Source organism: Thunnus maccoyii, chromosome 9 (genome assembly GCF_910596095.1).
Source record: "Thunnus maccoyii chromosome 9, fThuMac1.1, whole genome shotgun sequence".
In the NCBI taxonomy this organism is placed as follows: Eukaryota; Metazoa; Chordata; class Actinopteri; order Scombriformes; family Scombridae; genus Thunnus; species Thunnus maccoyii.
Window position 1 is genome coordinate 7,684,619 of NC_056541.1, and position 15,735 is coordinate 7,700,353.

Genomic DNA, 15,735 nt, shown 5'->3' on the forward strand with positions numbered 1-15,735 from the left:
CATTTGCTCCCATTTACTTACATTGTAAAAAAAAATGTTGAAAAAAGTTTAACATCTTAAAAAATATAAGTTATAAAAATAAAAAGTAATAGCATAGATGTCCTTAAAGAGCAGCTATATATATATATATATATATATGTAAATCTGGCAGCGGCCCAGAGAAAACTACAGAGTCCAACATTGTCTTGCATATGTACACACCGACTCAACATTGAATATACAGTCACCTAATTAAATATCTTAAGGAAACAGGTTTAGTAGAGAGAATGTATCTATCTATTTATTTATTTAGTCTATTAATCCACTGTTTCACAATCCAGTCCAGTAGGTAGCGTTAATGCACCTTTATGTTGGTTTTCAAACCACTAATAAACCCAGAAGAAGAAGAAGAAGAAGAAGAAGAAGAAGAAGAAGAAGAAGAAGAAGAAGAAGAAGAAGAAGAAGAAGAAGAAGAAGAAGTATTAAAATTTTACACAGATACTATTCCTGCAATGAATTCATTAACGACTTTGGACCCAACGTTTATTTATTTACGTTTATTGTATATTTATTGTCTGTACTTATTCATGTAAATTTTGGACTCAAATTTCCTTATTAATCTGGGAGACTCATCATAATCTTGGTTCCTATTACAGAAAGTATGGTCTTGTTTTTGAATGTAGAGTTTAACGACAATGAAGTTGATAACTTGATAACTTCTTCAGTTTCTTCCAAAAAACAAACAAACAAATGAAAAAAAACTTGTTTTATGTTCAGATTATGATTATATCTGCAGGGAATCTAAAAACAGACAAACAAATAAACAAACAGCTTTAAAGATATCTCATTTCTTGAGAAACATTGTGGACAACATTGCCAGATGTGATTATCTATACTTTTACATTGTACGATTTTATTTCTGCTTATGTTTCATACCCCTATACTGTTATTTTTATTGTAATATTACTGCGTTGTTAATAAAGTTTTTTTAAAGGAGTTCTATGTTGCTGTCGCGTGTGAATGACGACAGACTGACGGGCAATTGAATAACCACGGTCAACATGGCGGTGTCCATGAGACAGCTGGTCCGGAGGGTGATCCGTCTCTCCAACAGAAATATTAACGTTACAGCAGGTGGAGTTTCGGGTCGGTCCGGTTGCTGCTGGGGACCGTCGTCTTGTCGTTGTTTCAGCGACAGAAACACGCATTTTGGCTTCGAGACTGTGCCAGAGGCAGAGAAGGCGAAGAGAGGTGGGTGACAGCGTCCCGGAGAGCAAACCTCATTCAAAAATCTCGCTATTTATCAGCTCGTTATCTGCCGGTAAATATTCACACCGTGACGAACAGGAATCGAGATGTTTTTAAAATCCTGAAGGTCTCCTGGATAATTCGGCGTTACAATTGATCCATGAAGTGACACTTCTGCTCAATAAAACTTCTAAAAAGAAAAATGTACAGGTGATTCCCACCGCTGTGCAATGACTATTTAAGTGGGAATTGTATGTAAATTTGTGATGTTTGGTGTATTATACGTATGCCAAACTTAATGGTAGAAGGCATTAATTAATATAACGTTTTAAAACATGTTGTACCAGCAGTTTTGCCTTCACAGCAACGTATTATAATGTGTCAATTTTTTGAATGGAGTCTGTAAGGACACTAAAAGGGGCGTTATACAGGGCTGGGACGATATGGCAAAAATATCAAAATTGTTAACTATTTTGTATTGCTTCAATAAATATAGTTAAAGTATACTGAAGAAAAATAAGGATCAATCAAACATTCTGTATAGAATTTCACAATGATTATTAGGAATATCTGCAATACGATGGGTTCATCACTACCATCTCATGGTTTCTTGTCCTAGCATTTACAAATTCTTGGTAGTAGTATTTGCCTAAATATATAGTGACATTCTAGTAAACAGTTAATATTCAACATTAAATTAAGTGCAGTTGCATTCACTGTCCCATACACATATTCACCCGTCGAGCAAACATTACACATAAAATACAAAGAAAGGAAATGTGTATGCTTACTATACATATATACGTTAATGTCTGACATTAATAGCATAAACGCAATGACTACATCCCTGTATTACTTTCAGGCTGCTTTCAGGATTTTTAAATGATATTTGTCATTTACTTGTGTAGGATTGTGTTTTGTAGTAACACGCAGACACATTGCTTCATACACTCAAAGTGTTGCATACTTATACAGACACATAACAAAACCTGTATATCCTTATTAACCATATACAATTTAAAAAGTATTTTGTTTGACCATATTTTATGTCTGGCTATTGCAGACATCCCATTATCCAATTAAAGATAAACTTAAGCTTGTAATATACTGTAGATCATGTGAAAAATGTAGGAGTGCTTTACAGAATGACAACATGAACCCACAGATTTAAGTTAATTTGTTTATTTGTCACTTCAACTGGAAGAAATATTGTTAAAATGAAATCATGTTTCCTCAGCACCAGAGTGTAAAACTGACACAAATGTCACACAAAACACAAAGTTGTCAAGACAAAAATACTAAACATTTAAAGTGGATTGGTGCATGTAAACCTCAATGCACCAAAATATCTGAGTATATTCAAATAAAGTGCTTACAGCAGAGTAGAAACATAAAACAAGCCCTGAACAGCTTCCACTGATACAGATGCTTTCTTTCCATTTTGCTTTTTCAGTGTATAAGGTGTTTGAGAATGTGGCCCAGAAGTATGACATCATGAACGATGCCATGAGTCTGGGGATTCATCGACTGTGGAAGGACGCGCTGCTGCACGTCATGAACCCACAGCCTGGTGCACGACTACTGGATGTGGCAGGCGGAACGGGTAAAGAAGCTGAAACATCTCTTATTTAATTTTTGTTTATGTAAGACATAAGCATAGAAATTCAACATAAAGTTTAGTGAGCTTACTCCCACTCTGGTATCACTCCGCTGCAGGTGACATTTCTTTCCGTTTCCTGGAGTACGTTCGTTCTCAACAAGAGCGCCAGAAGCGGCGGGTGGCGAGGACCATGCAGACGCCTTCGTGGCAGGACATTTCCAACAACTACTCCAACGAGGACAAGGAAGGGCCCCAGGAATCCAGAGCGGTGGTGTGTGACATCAACAAGGAGATGCTGAAAGTGGGCAAGCAGAAAGCCGACAGCACGGGCATCAGTGCTGGTAAGTTTTCACCTGTGAAACTGCTTCAACTGTCCCAAAAGAAAGACACCTGATCCCTGTATTTTCCCCTCAACTGGGAGGTTTCAGCAAGCATGTTTACATGTACACAGATCAGGTTTTTGGGGTATCCCACTCATGTAACTGTGCATGTAAAGATTCTATGGTTACATGAGCCTGTAGAAGCCCCCATCCTGGCTTTTGATTCTGATTGGGTCGTTCTGAAAGCAACCGGGATGTAAACACTTTATCCAGGTTTCTGATATGACTGGATATAAAAACAGGCTGAAATGTGTCAAAAACTGTTTGTTCTTGGTCTTGATTAATTATTCTTTTATCATTTTTGATGTAAGTCGTAATATTTTGCTCATTTTAGTTTTATTGAGGCAAAGTTCTTGTATGACTGTTTTCTGTTAAGATGAGATTAAACGCTGATGCTGATTTAAGAAGGCTTATTTTGTGAATTTGAAAAAACGGTTTTGTACAAAAACATGGTATTGATGAGGAAACTCATTAGCATATTGGCACCAAATTGAAAAAAAATAATCGTCAGCTTCATGCACATGAGCATCTTTGACTCAGTTTAGGGAGTAGTTAGTCAGAAAAACAAGCTATATATCTAAACATGAACTGATTTTGGTAAGAGTGACAACCTGACGCCAGTCAGAACAGAGGAGACATTGAGGATTACTTGCTGCTCTGGTCTTAATTTACTGACAAGAAGTTGGGAAAACCAAACCCACAGCGTTTGATTTAATGATTGATTGACAGTGCCAGCCGCAGCGGAGCCTCACCCAGGATTCAGTCCAGTAAATCAGGTACAGTGGCTTCATCTTGAGATAAGTCACCAAAAGTGACTGATGTTGATGTTGAGGAGTGAAAACAGTTCTGCATGGACAGCAGACAGTGATGAGAAAACTGTATCTCCTCTGCTTTTCTATGTTCTATAAAAGCAGCAAATATAATCAAAGATGAGACGAAGCTCACGGCTGTTGAAGTATTGTGCAACTTAATGTGTTCAGTGACAGAAACTGTGTTTACTGAGCTCAGATTGTGGTTGTAGAGTTGATTTGACTGGATGTCAACAATCTGCAATCACTTTATGCATGAATATAAATTAATTGTGTGCAGACGTTCGTTCCCAAGCAGTGGAAGCTCAATCCTGAGCACAGCGCACAAACTGGAACCGCAGATACAAAAAACACTTTAATTATAAGTGTGCGAGACTTCTGTGCAGCCATGCGTAACCTGAACAGAGCGCACAATAATTGTTGCAGGATTACGAAACAGAACTATTGGTTCAAAACTTATCACAAGTTTGCAAACTGGAATTACAGCTAGAAGTTCATCACAAAAAAACATGAAAACTTCAATCAAGTAGAAAGTTCTTCTACTTTCTTTTTGACTTTAGCGTTTGTGCTTCTTTGTGTGTCAGGTCTGTCGTGGGTGGTGGGGGATGCAGAGGAGCTGCCCTTTGATGATGACCAGTTTGATATTTACACCATCGCCTTCGGCATTCGCAATGTCACTCATATAGATCAGGTAAGTGACCAGAGCATCACTGCTGCTTTTCTCTAACGCACAGAAGATCTTTGTAAGAACAAGGTGGCGCTGCAGCTCTGCATTTAGTGATTATCAGCCTGTTAACAGAACATGTTTGGATCTACAGCAGTCTGTCCCCGTCAAACTGTCATTTATCAGGATACTGAGCATTACTGTCGACTCCTGTACTGTTATCCATTTGAATTTTTAAAAAAAAATGGTGTCAGAAAGGTTGCATAGAAAGACGTGTGATAACATTACATGTAATATGTTGATTCAAAGGCTTTAAATTAGTTAAAAATCCTGAAAAAAAATTCTTTTACCACTTTTAGTAACATTTCCATCTCATGCACATGCATTATAAGGACTCAGGGTATAATTTTTTTAGTTATATTTATATTTAATGTATTTAGTAGCTAACAATTCTGTTCATTATTTAATAAACTCTTTTTTTATTTAACTGATTCATTTTCTATAAAATGTCAGACATTCATAAAAAATGTCCGTCATCATTTTTTAAGAAGGTGACATCTTCAATTTAACATTTCAGAAGTATAAAAACCAACAAATGTTTGGCATTTCTTGCTTAATAAATGACTTAAATGATTAATTGATGATCAGAAATCTTGTTGATATATTCACTCATCATTTCACCCCCATCATCTCTACTTTTGTGTAGGCGCTACAGGAGGCTCTGCGGGTCCTGAAGCCTGGCGGCAGGTTCCTGTGCTTGGAATTCAGTAAAGTGACAAATCCTGTGTTGGCAAGGTGAGGAGGAGTGTTCGCTCTTGACGGATGACTTGTGAATATATATCAGCCCTGTAACTCTCAAAAGTTAGATTTATTGCTGCCGTTATGAATCCAACAACTCGTTATAGCAGCTGCAGCTTGTTTTTTTTTGTTCCTGGAGGTTGTTGTGAGCCTGCTGATGATCTGTGTCCATCCAGGCTATTATAGACACCAGGAAAGATCTGTGCAAATCAATACATAACAGAACTAATCTTATCAGTTTCACCATGTTCTGGGAGAAGTGTTAATTATTTTCCTGCTTTGTTAAATGTGTTACTTTCATTTTTCATTTAAGTATTTTACCTCCTGATAATTAATGTAAACAAAGGAAAACCTGCAAAATTTAGACATTTCCAATAATAATATTGGCATTTTTGCTTTTAAAAATTACTAAAATGATTAATCAATTATAAAATTAGTTTATCTGTCAATCAACTTATCGATTAATCGACTAATCGTTGCATCTCTCTCTCTATCTATCTATCTATCTATCTTTTTTTTAACCTTACTGACTTTTGTGTCCTTCCACATCTGCAAATGTGAGAGATGACATTAGCTTTGTTAGCTCTGGAAAGACACTGCCCTCTTCTGGTTTCGTACCACAGAGACCACCAGTAGATTTCCTCTTAAAAGTGACCTCTGGCTGCGTAGTACTCCATAACTATAACATTAATGACGGCTCTGTTCCATTAAGTGTCCCAGTAAGCCATTCCAGTGAACCAGCATGCACAATAGCAGGGCCCTGCAACTGGCTTATCTAAATGAAATGCAGTTTTTGTTAGCCTGTGTTTTTCCTGTTATATGGCACATGGTTCTGCTGTAGAGGCTGATGAGGCTGCCAGCCTTTTAGATGATTGACTAATTATTTCATATATGCCTCAAAAGCAATATTTACATATACTGTATAATTTAAGATGTCATGGGAAAAGCATTTCATTGGAAATATAGTGATGTTTTACTCTATGAAAACAAAACTTTCCAGTCTAAGTCTAAACATCGCAAACATACGTAGACTTTAGATACATTTGGGATTGGCAGCCAATTCCAGAGAAAACAGCTTTTGACTCTTTGGGTAACTCGTATCCTCTTCCATTTTTCAGGCTTTATGACACTTACAGTTTCCAGGTAATTCCAGTTTTGGGAGAGGTGATTGCTGGAGACTGGAAGTCCTATCAGTATTTGGTAGAGAGCATCCGCAAGTTCCCCGACCAGGTGAGAAATATGCATTCCTTTATCTCTGTCTCCCCATTTCCATTATCTCCATATTAAGGCTATCTTAAGTTATTTTATTATTTCCCTTCTTATTTTACAGCTGTTATTATACAAATTTCCACCATGTTGCTTCTGTCATTTTAATTTGATGCTGTTTTGCTTTTTTCTGTAGTTTACATGTTTTTGTTAGATATGTAGTCTTTCTTACTTAATGTCTCATGCTTAAACTAAAGACTGTTTTCATTATAGATAAATCTATTGATTATTTTTTGTGATTAATTGATTGTATGTTTTAAAATTGATTTATTATACAGTCTATAAAATGTCCAAGGTGACTTCTTCAAGTGTCTTGTTTTGTCTGACCAGCAGAAATGACATTTTTATGATATAAAACAAAGATAAGCACTACTGTCTTAGAGTTAGACGCTGGAAGCAGAATTTTTTTTGTACTCTATAAATGACTTGAATCAGAATCTTTGCTGATTGTCTGTTAATCACCTAATTGATTAACCAATTGTTTTAGCACAATTTGCTACCGTTAACTTTTCTTCAAGCTAGTTAGATTTTCATTGGCTTCAGTTATTTGACTGCGCCGTAGTGTCGCTTTGTGGCTACAGCGTCGGTGTGTCATTTCTTCTACTCTTTTTCCTTCTGCAGGAGGAGTTTAAATCTATGATTGAAGATGCAGGTTTCTACTGCGTGCAGTATTACAACCTCACTGGCGGTGTGGTGGCTCTTCACTCTGGTTTCAAGCTGTGAGATGAACTTCTAAAACCTCCAAATGAGCAAATACACTGACTCTGTGTTTCAGGCTTTTCCGCCTGTATGACAAACTGTCTGCAGGGTTCTCAGACATATCATAGAGCAAGAAGCCTCAGCTCCTCTCCGCAGATGTCACTGCACGACGGCAGAAAATCTGAGCTTTGTGGACATATTTATTACTTGTAAACTGTACTTTTTACCATTATTAATATAAAGAATTTCAAACTAAATTTGTATTTGGTGTATCAGTGGTAAGACAATTGCCAAGTAACTTAAGTTTGAAGTTTTTTTTTCCGGTAACCTACATTTTGGTAATAAATAAAACCTACAAAAGGTTTATAACTACATCAAACAACAGCTGATGACTTGTGGAAATAACGCTGAATGTAAATAATGTAAAAGGAGGACACCACAACATGAGTTACTTGAATAAAACTGTATATTTTACAGATCTTTGTACACTTTAATTACAAAACTGTATGGTACTAAAGTTTTAAAATCGGTTTTTTGGTCAGAGAAGATTTAATCGTCTTGTGTGCAATTACCATGTATATACAAAGTCTCATGTTAGTGATTTTTCTCAAAATAAAAAGCAACCAAATAACTCAAACGTTCATACACTCTGAACATAAGACATGGCTTAAAGATAAATATATTAGTAAATAAATATTCAGAGAACATATTTCCATTCATGAAAATGTGTTGCTATACAGGTACAGAAATATACACAGATTGATTTCTAGCCTTTTTTAAACATTTGTAATGGTAATGACAGAAAATAATTATATTCTTAAAAAATTAAAAAATATTAATTTTTGTACACATTTTAATCTTCTTAAGTGCTAGAAACAATAACAAAAAAAAATTAAATAGTGACTCAAGTACCCCAAAATGTTATATTTGCAGTAGGTACATATCTCTATGCAAAAGGCAAGATTAGATTCTCACTTGATTACAGCACTGGGTTAACTTATAAATAGGGTTATTTCAGAAGGATTTCCTCTGTGTAGAGAATGTGTATATTTCATAGAAACAGTATAAAAACAGTCTGCAGGACAAACAGAAAGGCATGAATGACAAGCATTGATATCACGAGTACTGTATGTATTATGCACGGCACGATATGATTCAAACGGAAAGACTGTGGTATGTAAAACTGCATTGTTTAAAAAAAAAAAAAAAAAAAAAGTCACAGTACAATAAGGAACCCTTATGAAATATGAGTCTTTTCCAGCTACTTTCCTTTGGCCTTTTGATACATGCTAGAATCTTAAGAACCATAGATATTTATTAGAGCATGCCTCATGGAGGAAATCGGGTAAGTGACAGCAAAAATACACGTTTTAAGGGCTTCCAAACAAGAGGTAGAGTGCTGCACTCTACCTCTGAAGAAATCTACTGACCCCGAGACACCTTCACTTTAAGTCTGGGATTCGACCAAAAGTGGTGCAGTGTCTTTAGATATTGCTACAAATAGCTTACCAGCGTAAGGCTTTCATGTTGCTCTGGCACATCTCATACAGGTAGGCCACTACTGGACAGAAATGCAATGCATAAAACAAATTCTGTATCATATTGAATAGAGACCAGTGTCAGCCTTGCATTCACATTTCTATGCATTTTTTTCTGTAATATATAGCTTCTTCTCCTCAGAGAAATGTGTGGGTCACAGACACTTAGACCCATTTCCCTGCTCTTGAAAAAAAAAAAAAAAAAAAGGAAGAAAAAAAAAAACAATCATGTCTTTCTGTTTTGGTATAGCTATGTCCGTACAACCTATTTGAGTTGGTGGTTGAAGCTTTATAGGCAGTCAGTGTTCATGTGCGCACATATACAAAATGTATACATGTAGATGTTTGTGAATTAAGAGTATACTTTTTTTTAATTTTTAGGAAAACAAATACTCCTGTATTCCTAGATCTTACACAGAAGATGGAGTCTAGATGTTTTGTTCTTGACAAAGTCTGAAAAATCTCATAAGAAATGGGCCCAATTTCATAGCATTGAAGGGGCCTAACCCTTGATGGCAGCAGTCTGCAAATAGATGCCATTACCAACCACTCTAATTTCTGAGACATTCGTGGCCACAGGAATGAACTTGATACACTGTATATCTAGAAATAACAGGCCATTTCAGTAGAAATCCACACAATCTAAGATGAAAACATTCAGCGCTCAGAGAGCACAGTTAGAACAAGGCAACTGAGGGTTTCAATGATTGACTGACTGACTGATACGGTACCAAATACATACTTTTGACTGGACTCAAGTTCATATACCCAGACCTCCATCATTTGTTTTACTGCTTCCCAATGCATTAGGGCTTGCAGAGAGCTGAGGGTGAAACAAAGCCCTGGTCTCCTCCTCCTGAGGGTATGGCTGACCTCTGAACTGTCCTGAGGTGAAGTACCCCTCCCTGGGCTCATGTCGCTCCCCTGTCCGCACCTCTGCCTCCACTGTCACACTGACAGGCAATAAACTGCTCTGGGTCTCTGCCCCTGTGCCCATTTCACAATCTGTGTCCTCAGGAATTATGGGTATTCTCTGGTTGAGTTCGCAGCAGGCCTGTCCAGAACAGGCCTCTGAGTCTGCATGCGCATACTGCACATTAACAGCGTAGTCCTCTGTGTAGCGCCCTGCTGTGGCCCTGTGGACCTTCATCTCTTTGTAGAAACAGCAAGGCAGCCCTTCGTAGCTTACCTGCTCCGAGGAAGGGCACATGTGCTCAGAAGCAAAGTAGTTCTTGGAGGTGGAGCTCTGAAATTCCATCCCCCTGTGACAGTGTCCTGAGGCCAGAGGCCCAGCTTGGTCCAAGTCCTGCCCCTTGCACTCCACATTGGGAGGAAGCACCTCGAAGCAGCAGCTACAGGCTGCAGCCCCAAGCTCCCCTGACTCGTCTTGCGCCCCCTTCCCCCTGTCTGCTCCGGTAGCCTCTAGAGCCCCGCCTGAGGTAGTGCTAGTGTTGCTGTTCTCCCTGGGTTCCAGTGATGAGCGACTGCTGTAGTTGGGCTCCAAGCTGCAGTTGGAGAGGTGGTCCCCCGAGTTATATCCCGAAGCCCCAGGAGGAAGCTGGAGGCAGTCATGTCCCAAGGGAGCAGGGGATGATGAGTCCTCGGCAGGAACTGAGGTGCAAGCCGCAGCCCCTGCTTCCCCTGCAGAGCCCCTACATGGGCTCTTACTTCGGTAGACGTAAGGATCGTAGTCACTGCTCAGCGAGCTGCGGAAAGTAGAGCAGCTACCGTACACCCCCTGGTTGCTGACCTCAGTACAGTCCAACATGGAGTCACTGGAGGAACAGTGACACTGGCCTGAGCTGCTGCTGCTGCTGTCACTACCAGGGCAGTCAGCGAGGTAACCGCTGCACACTGAGCGGTGGCCATGGTAACAGCTCAGGCCAGAAGTGCTGCCGGTATCACCTATCCTTGAAGAAGAGGCAGGTGCCATGTGTACCACTGTGGGGTATAACAGCCCCTGCTGGAAGGCCCTGCTGTGGTGGCCCTTATGAGCTCCTCCACCGCCGAGCTGTCCTGCCATTGCAGACCCTTGGCCACCCTCAGGTTGCTGAGGGAAAGTCAACCCCTGAAAATAGTAGTGCTGGTACATAGTCTCGTACTGCGAGAAGCAGGCTGCTCGGGAGAAGTTGCGCCCGTGGAATTTGGGTCGTTTAAAAGCAGGGTGATGTGGTTGTGCTTGGTAGGCAGGGGGTCCACGGTGCTCCAGTCCGCAGTGGTGGGGGTTGAGTGAGTGGTCCAGATGGAGGGTGGGGTGGTAGCTCCGGAGGAAGGCAGACGTTGATTGGGGTGGGTACAAACCTTGAGGATCTGGGTGCTGGTCCACAGTGAGCACAGTGATGGGGTTGCCGTGGGGGTCCATGCTTGTTCTGGTTGGGTAGGCTGTCACCTGGCCTGCACGGTGCACCCTGCCAGGATAATGGACTGGCAGCACCACCCTCTGCTGCCGGCCGTGGACTGGGTTGCCAGGGTCCATGCATGCTGGTCCTGGATTTCCCTTCTTTTGCTCTGTGAAAAAAAAAATTAACATTTCGAATCTTACAAATGATAAGTACCTTTATGAATGAATGTGTTCAGTGTTGTAAATACCGAAGCAATAACAAGTCAGTCTTTTATAAAAGGAGACAGTTTTTGTCCATCAGTGAAATTGTGTCAGTGTTATTGACAAAGGGTTTTTCATGTAAACATCAAAGCAATTAGAAGTTGTGCACCAACTTACCGATGATGTTGTGTCTACAGTGGGGACAGGTGTGATGCTGGAGCAGCCAGGGATCGACACATTTTTTATGGAATCTGTGTGCACAGGGGATAACCCGCAGCTCCTGGAGGGGCAAATAAAAGATTTAATGGTCACTACTTGTATTGTCATCTACCAAAAATAAATAGCAGCAAAATACAGCAACAACAATAGGATAGGAGGATTAGGCTACAAATCAAAATATGCTGGTTCATTTTTGTTATTACATTAATGATTATATTGGAACTTTTAAATATGAAATATGAATATTAACCTCCAGAAAGGTACACAGCAGGTGGACAAAAATAACAAAACATCTAAAGTAGGAGGAACACTCACTCACTTTTCTTCTTGTATTTATCTGTAATAAAATCAATGGCAACAGTCCAGCATAAACACACTGAGGTGTGAGTGAAATGTTTGTGTTGTGTCTGAGTAGGCGGTTGTTTTATTAATTTAATAAAAGAAAAACACAAGAAGAAAATCTGGATCTTTGTTCCTACCTAGAGGCACCTTAAAGGACTTTTACACATTCAATATGAAAGATAACAGGTCGAGTCTGTTTTTTACTTCAAAACTGCCATCATAGTACAATACCCCGCAGTTACTTTTTTTTTTTTGTGAAACCCTGTTTTTCCTTTCAGGGTTCGCATCAGTAACCTACTACTGAAAATCACAAAGATAGCTGCACGTTGTTAATGTGATTTAGTTAAATGTGCCAAAGTACATCTCCAAGGCAATAAAATTCTTAATATTATATGTATGCCAACAGGGTTTAAATTCTCAGAGGGTGAATTTAAATGTGTGGTTGAGAGCGTGTAGATGTCCAGAGGGTGGCAGCAAAGCCTTACAGAACCCTCAGATGTGGTGATAGTTGTGACTGCAGGAGCCAACTTCACATCATGCCACAAACAAAACTCTTAACTAGATGCCACACCACAGTACAAATACAACTTTCATACTCAATGTCACCGCTTTCTAGAACAAAACAAACAAACAGGGGTACACTTGAGGATTGATATGAAAAGAATGCAACACTTTGCATTCAGATAGAGAATTGTCATTCCAGTACACAAAAGCAGGAACACTATGAATATGAATTATAATATTCTTTTCCAGTGAGAGCTCTTTCACTGCCATAAATACTTTACTCTGTGGCTTAATGTGACTCATCTTTGGGCTCTTTTCCACCCAAGCTTTTGTTGCTTGGTTCACTGCTCAAAAACCGCTTTGATGCCATTCAGCCTTTTATATCGCCACTTCCTCTGTGCAATCCTGGCGCCATGCTTTGTTGTGTTTTCTTCTCCTCCTTACCGAAGAGACACATTACCACAAAAAAAAAAAAAAAAAAAAAAAACACACAAAAAAAACAAAAACCCACACACACACACACACACCAACTATGTCCCCCTGGGCAGTGGGGTTTGTCCCTCCAGTGTCCATGAATGAGGATGAGCAATGCTGTTTCAGTTAACCATCAAAGTCCAAGATTAGGACACATATGTTGACAAGAAGGCCACACGCAGAAAACAGGAAGCCTAATCACAACCCGATGCACTCTGGGTACCGTTATCTCTCCAGGTGCTCTGAAAGACTGACTTAAACATCTGAAAAGGCGCCGGAAAGAATGTCACTGAAGACTGCAGTACTGTGGTCCCCAAGCACATCAGGGGAACTTCCATTCTATTGTCCACATTACTGCATTATGTTTCATGTCTGCAGAATATGCGAGGAAAAAGAAAACAAGCTCAGTGGGTAGATGACCACACAAACACTGCCAAAGCTAAGAGGCCTGGCTTCAGCATGGCCCACTTAGACAGTAAGGTGCTTTGAATAAAAATCATTCACCAAATGCAGATGGTGCATGTTACTTCTGTGTCTATTTCAAATTATCTTTCTGTATCAAAGGTCAAATGTTGCTCAAAATGCTCTTCTGGTGAAAAATGTGTATGATGACCTTGTGTGATACTCTGTTAATAATGATCAAATGTTTTATAAATGTAATGAAAAAATATTGGACATTTTCAAATGAGCAGATTGATTTAAAGTGATTTAAATCATTTTCTGTCCCCACACATCAAAACATTGTGCTTTGTACTGCAAGAAGACACAGTTCACCACTGTTTGCACTAAACAAAGTCTTCTTGTTGCAAGCGCCGTGCGTAAAATGCTCATGGTAAACAAAAATGAAAAGGATAATGAGTGGAAAATGCAAACAAGCTGCTGATTATGAGCCTCATAGTAATTTTGAATCAATACATGATTATTGATTCAAGTATTTGTGATACAACGTATTGAAAATCTCTAACATTTTCATGTAAAGCTGGAAATAATCACAAAGTTTGAGAATTCAGAAATATTAAAGGATGACTCCATCCATTTTTTTTCCACGGACGAATAAGACCTGGCGGGAGTAGAGCAGCAGCAACAGTGAGTGCTCCGTCTGTGTGTGTGTATGTTAGCATGTTTAGCAGAGCAGCAGTAACAGTGCATGCTCAATCAGTCTCTGTGGCTACTGGCTAGACGGGCTAGGGCGTTTATGTTGGTTTATATGTAGCAACATCATCATGTGGAAACCTACGTCAGGTCACATGGGAAGAAGTTTTTAGAGGGGCTTGGGAAAATGCCATTTTGATGCTAAAACATACGTACCTCAACCAAAATTAGAATTTTTGGATTTGAATACATATGGAACACTGCTGGGAGGCTACAGAATGATATAAAAACCTCCAAAAACCAAAAAAAATAATGGACCCACCCTTTAAAAACACAAGAAGTAATGTAATGTAAAATGAAGAAGAAATACTTAAGATTCTGCACTATGTCTAGGACAGCAATCAAATTTAATCAAATGTGTGGCAATGACCAACTTAACTCCTTTGTATAAAAGGTCAGATTTCCTTGAGTTATACTGTCATGTATTACTTGATTGCAGCTCTGCATAGCACTTCTGCCCAAGTCAAATTCCCTTCATTTATCTCATCTCATCTCTTATCTTATCTCATCCCTTCCACTGAAGCATGTGTTCAGATGACACTCAGGTGGATTTGATCTACTCATCATTCAAGTAACTCAACATGCAGCCAGTGTTCACCTATGCTCCAGTATATATGGCTGTGCCTCAAGTTTCCAGCAGATCATTGCTTACTAAGTAGCACTGTGATAGTGGGGAACATGGCATCAGTTGTATCCAAAGCACAATCAGACAGACCAAAAGTGACCAAACCATCAGAGGATCACTACATGAAGCTTAGTTCCCTGAGAGATAGAAAAGCAACTTCATCTCAGATACAGAATTTGTTAAATAAAGACTCCAATCAGCAAAAGTACTGTCGAAAGAAGACTGTCTTCTAGTGGTCTCAGGATGAGTAGCAGTTTCTAAACCACTTCTCAGGAGGGGAAACAGGGCCAAACGCTTGGGGTTGGCTGAGAAATGCCAGCATTTCACAGTGGATGACTGGAAAAAAGTCCTATTTACTGATGAATCCAAGTTTGAGATTTATGGCAGTAACAGAAGGGTGTATGTAAGGAGACAAATAGGAGAGAGAATGATACCATGTATCCAACTGACAGTGAAACACGGTGGTGGGAATATTTAAGTCTGAGGGTGTTTTGCCTACTCTGGAGTTGGACACCTGCACCGAATCAACTACATCCTGATCAAGGAGAAGTACCACTCCATTCTTCAGAGACATGAAACACCCTCTGGTTTGCATCTTTGTGCAGAAGGATTCATACTGCAGCAGGATAATGACCCGAAACACATCTCAAAGCTTTGCAAGAACTACTTGAAGACCAAGGATTCCTGACTGTCATGGACTTTCCTCTACAGTCACCTGACCTCAACCCCACTGAACATTTATGGGGGCACTTGGAGACTGAGAAAGCCAAGCATTCTCTGACATCATAAGAAGCTCTTTGGAAGATTGTCAAATCATGCTGGGATAACATGCGTCATCAGGTTTCCCACAAACTTGCGGAGTCCATGCCAGCTCGAGTGCATGTTGTCATTAAGGC

General features: G+C 39.5%; 2 protein-coding genes across 4 annotated transcripts in view; one reads left to right on the forward strand and one right to left on the reverse strand.

Moving 5' to 3' along the window:
- Nucleotides 1-986: 986 nt before the first annotated feature.
- Nucleotides 987-7,919, forward strand: coq5 (coenzyme Q5, methyltransferase). The gene is made up of 7 exons (XM_042421927.1): nt 987-1,230; nt 2,681-2,830; nt 2,944-3,168; nt 4,601-4,707; nt 5,387-5,475; nt 6,597-6,708; nt 7,366-7,919. The coding sequence occupies exons 1-7, from the start codon at nt 1,041-1,043 to the stop codon at nt 7,465-7,467; spliced, it is 975 nt and encodes a 324-aa protein (XP_042277861.1). The 5' UTR covers nt 987-1,040; the 3' UTR covers nt 7,468-7,919.
- A 723-nt stretch (nt 7,920-8,642) lies between these two features.
- Nucleotides 8,643-15,735, reverse strand: part of znrf3 (zinc and ring finger 3) — a 70,257-nt gene continuing 63,164 nt past the window's right edge. For all 3 annotated transcript variants that reach the window (XM_042421924.1, XM_042421923.1, XM_042421926.1), the window contains exons 7-8: nt 11,701-11,803; nt 8,643-11,489 (exon numbers count right to left, since the gene is read on the reverse strand). In XM_042421924.1, the coding sequence (XP_042277858.1) occupies nt 9,742-11,489; nt 11,701-11,803 (1,851 nt within the window). In that variant the 3' untranslated portion in view covers nt 8,643-9,741. The remainder of the gene's footprint in view (nt 11,490-11,700; nt 11,804-15,735) is intronic.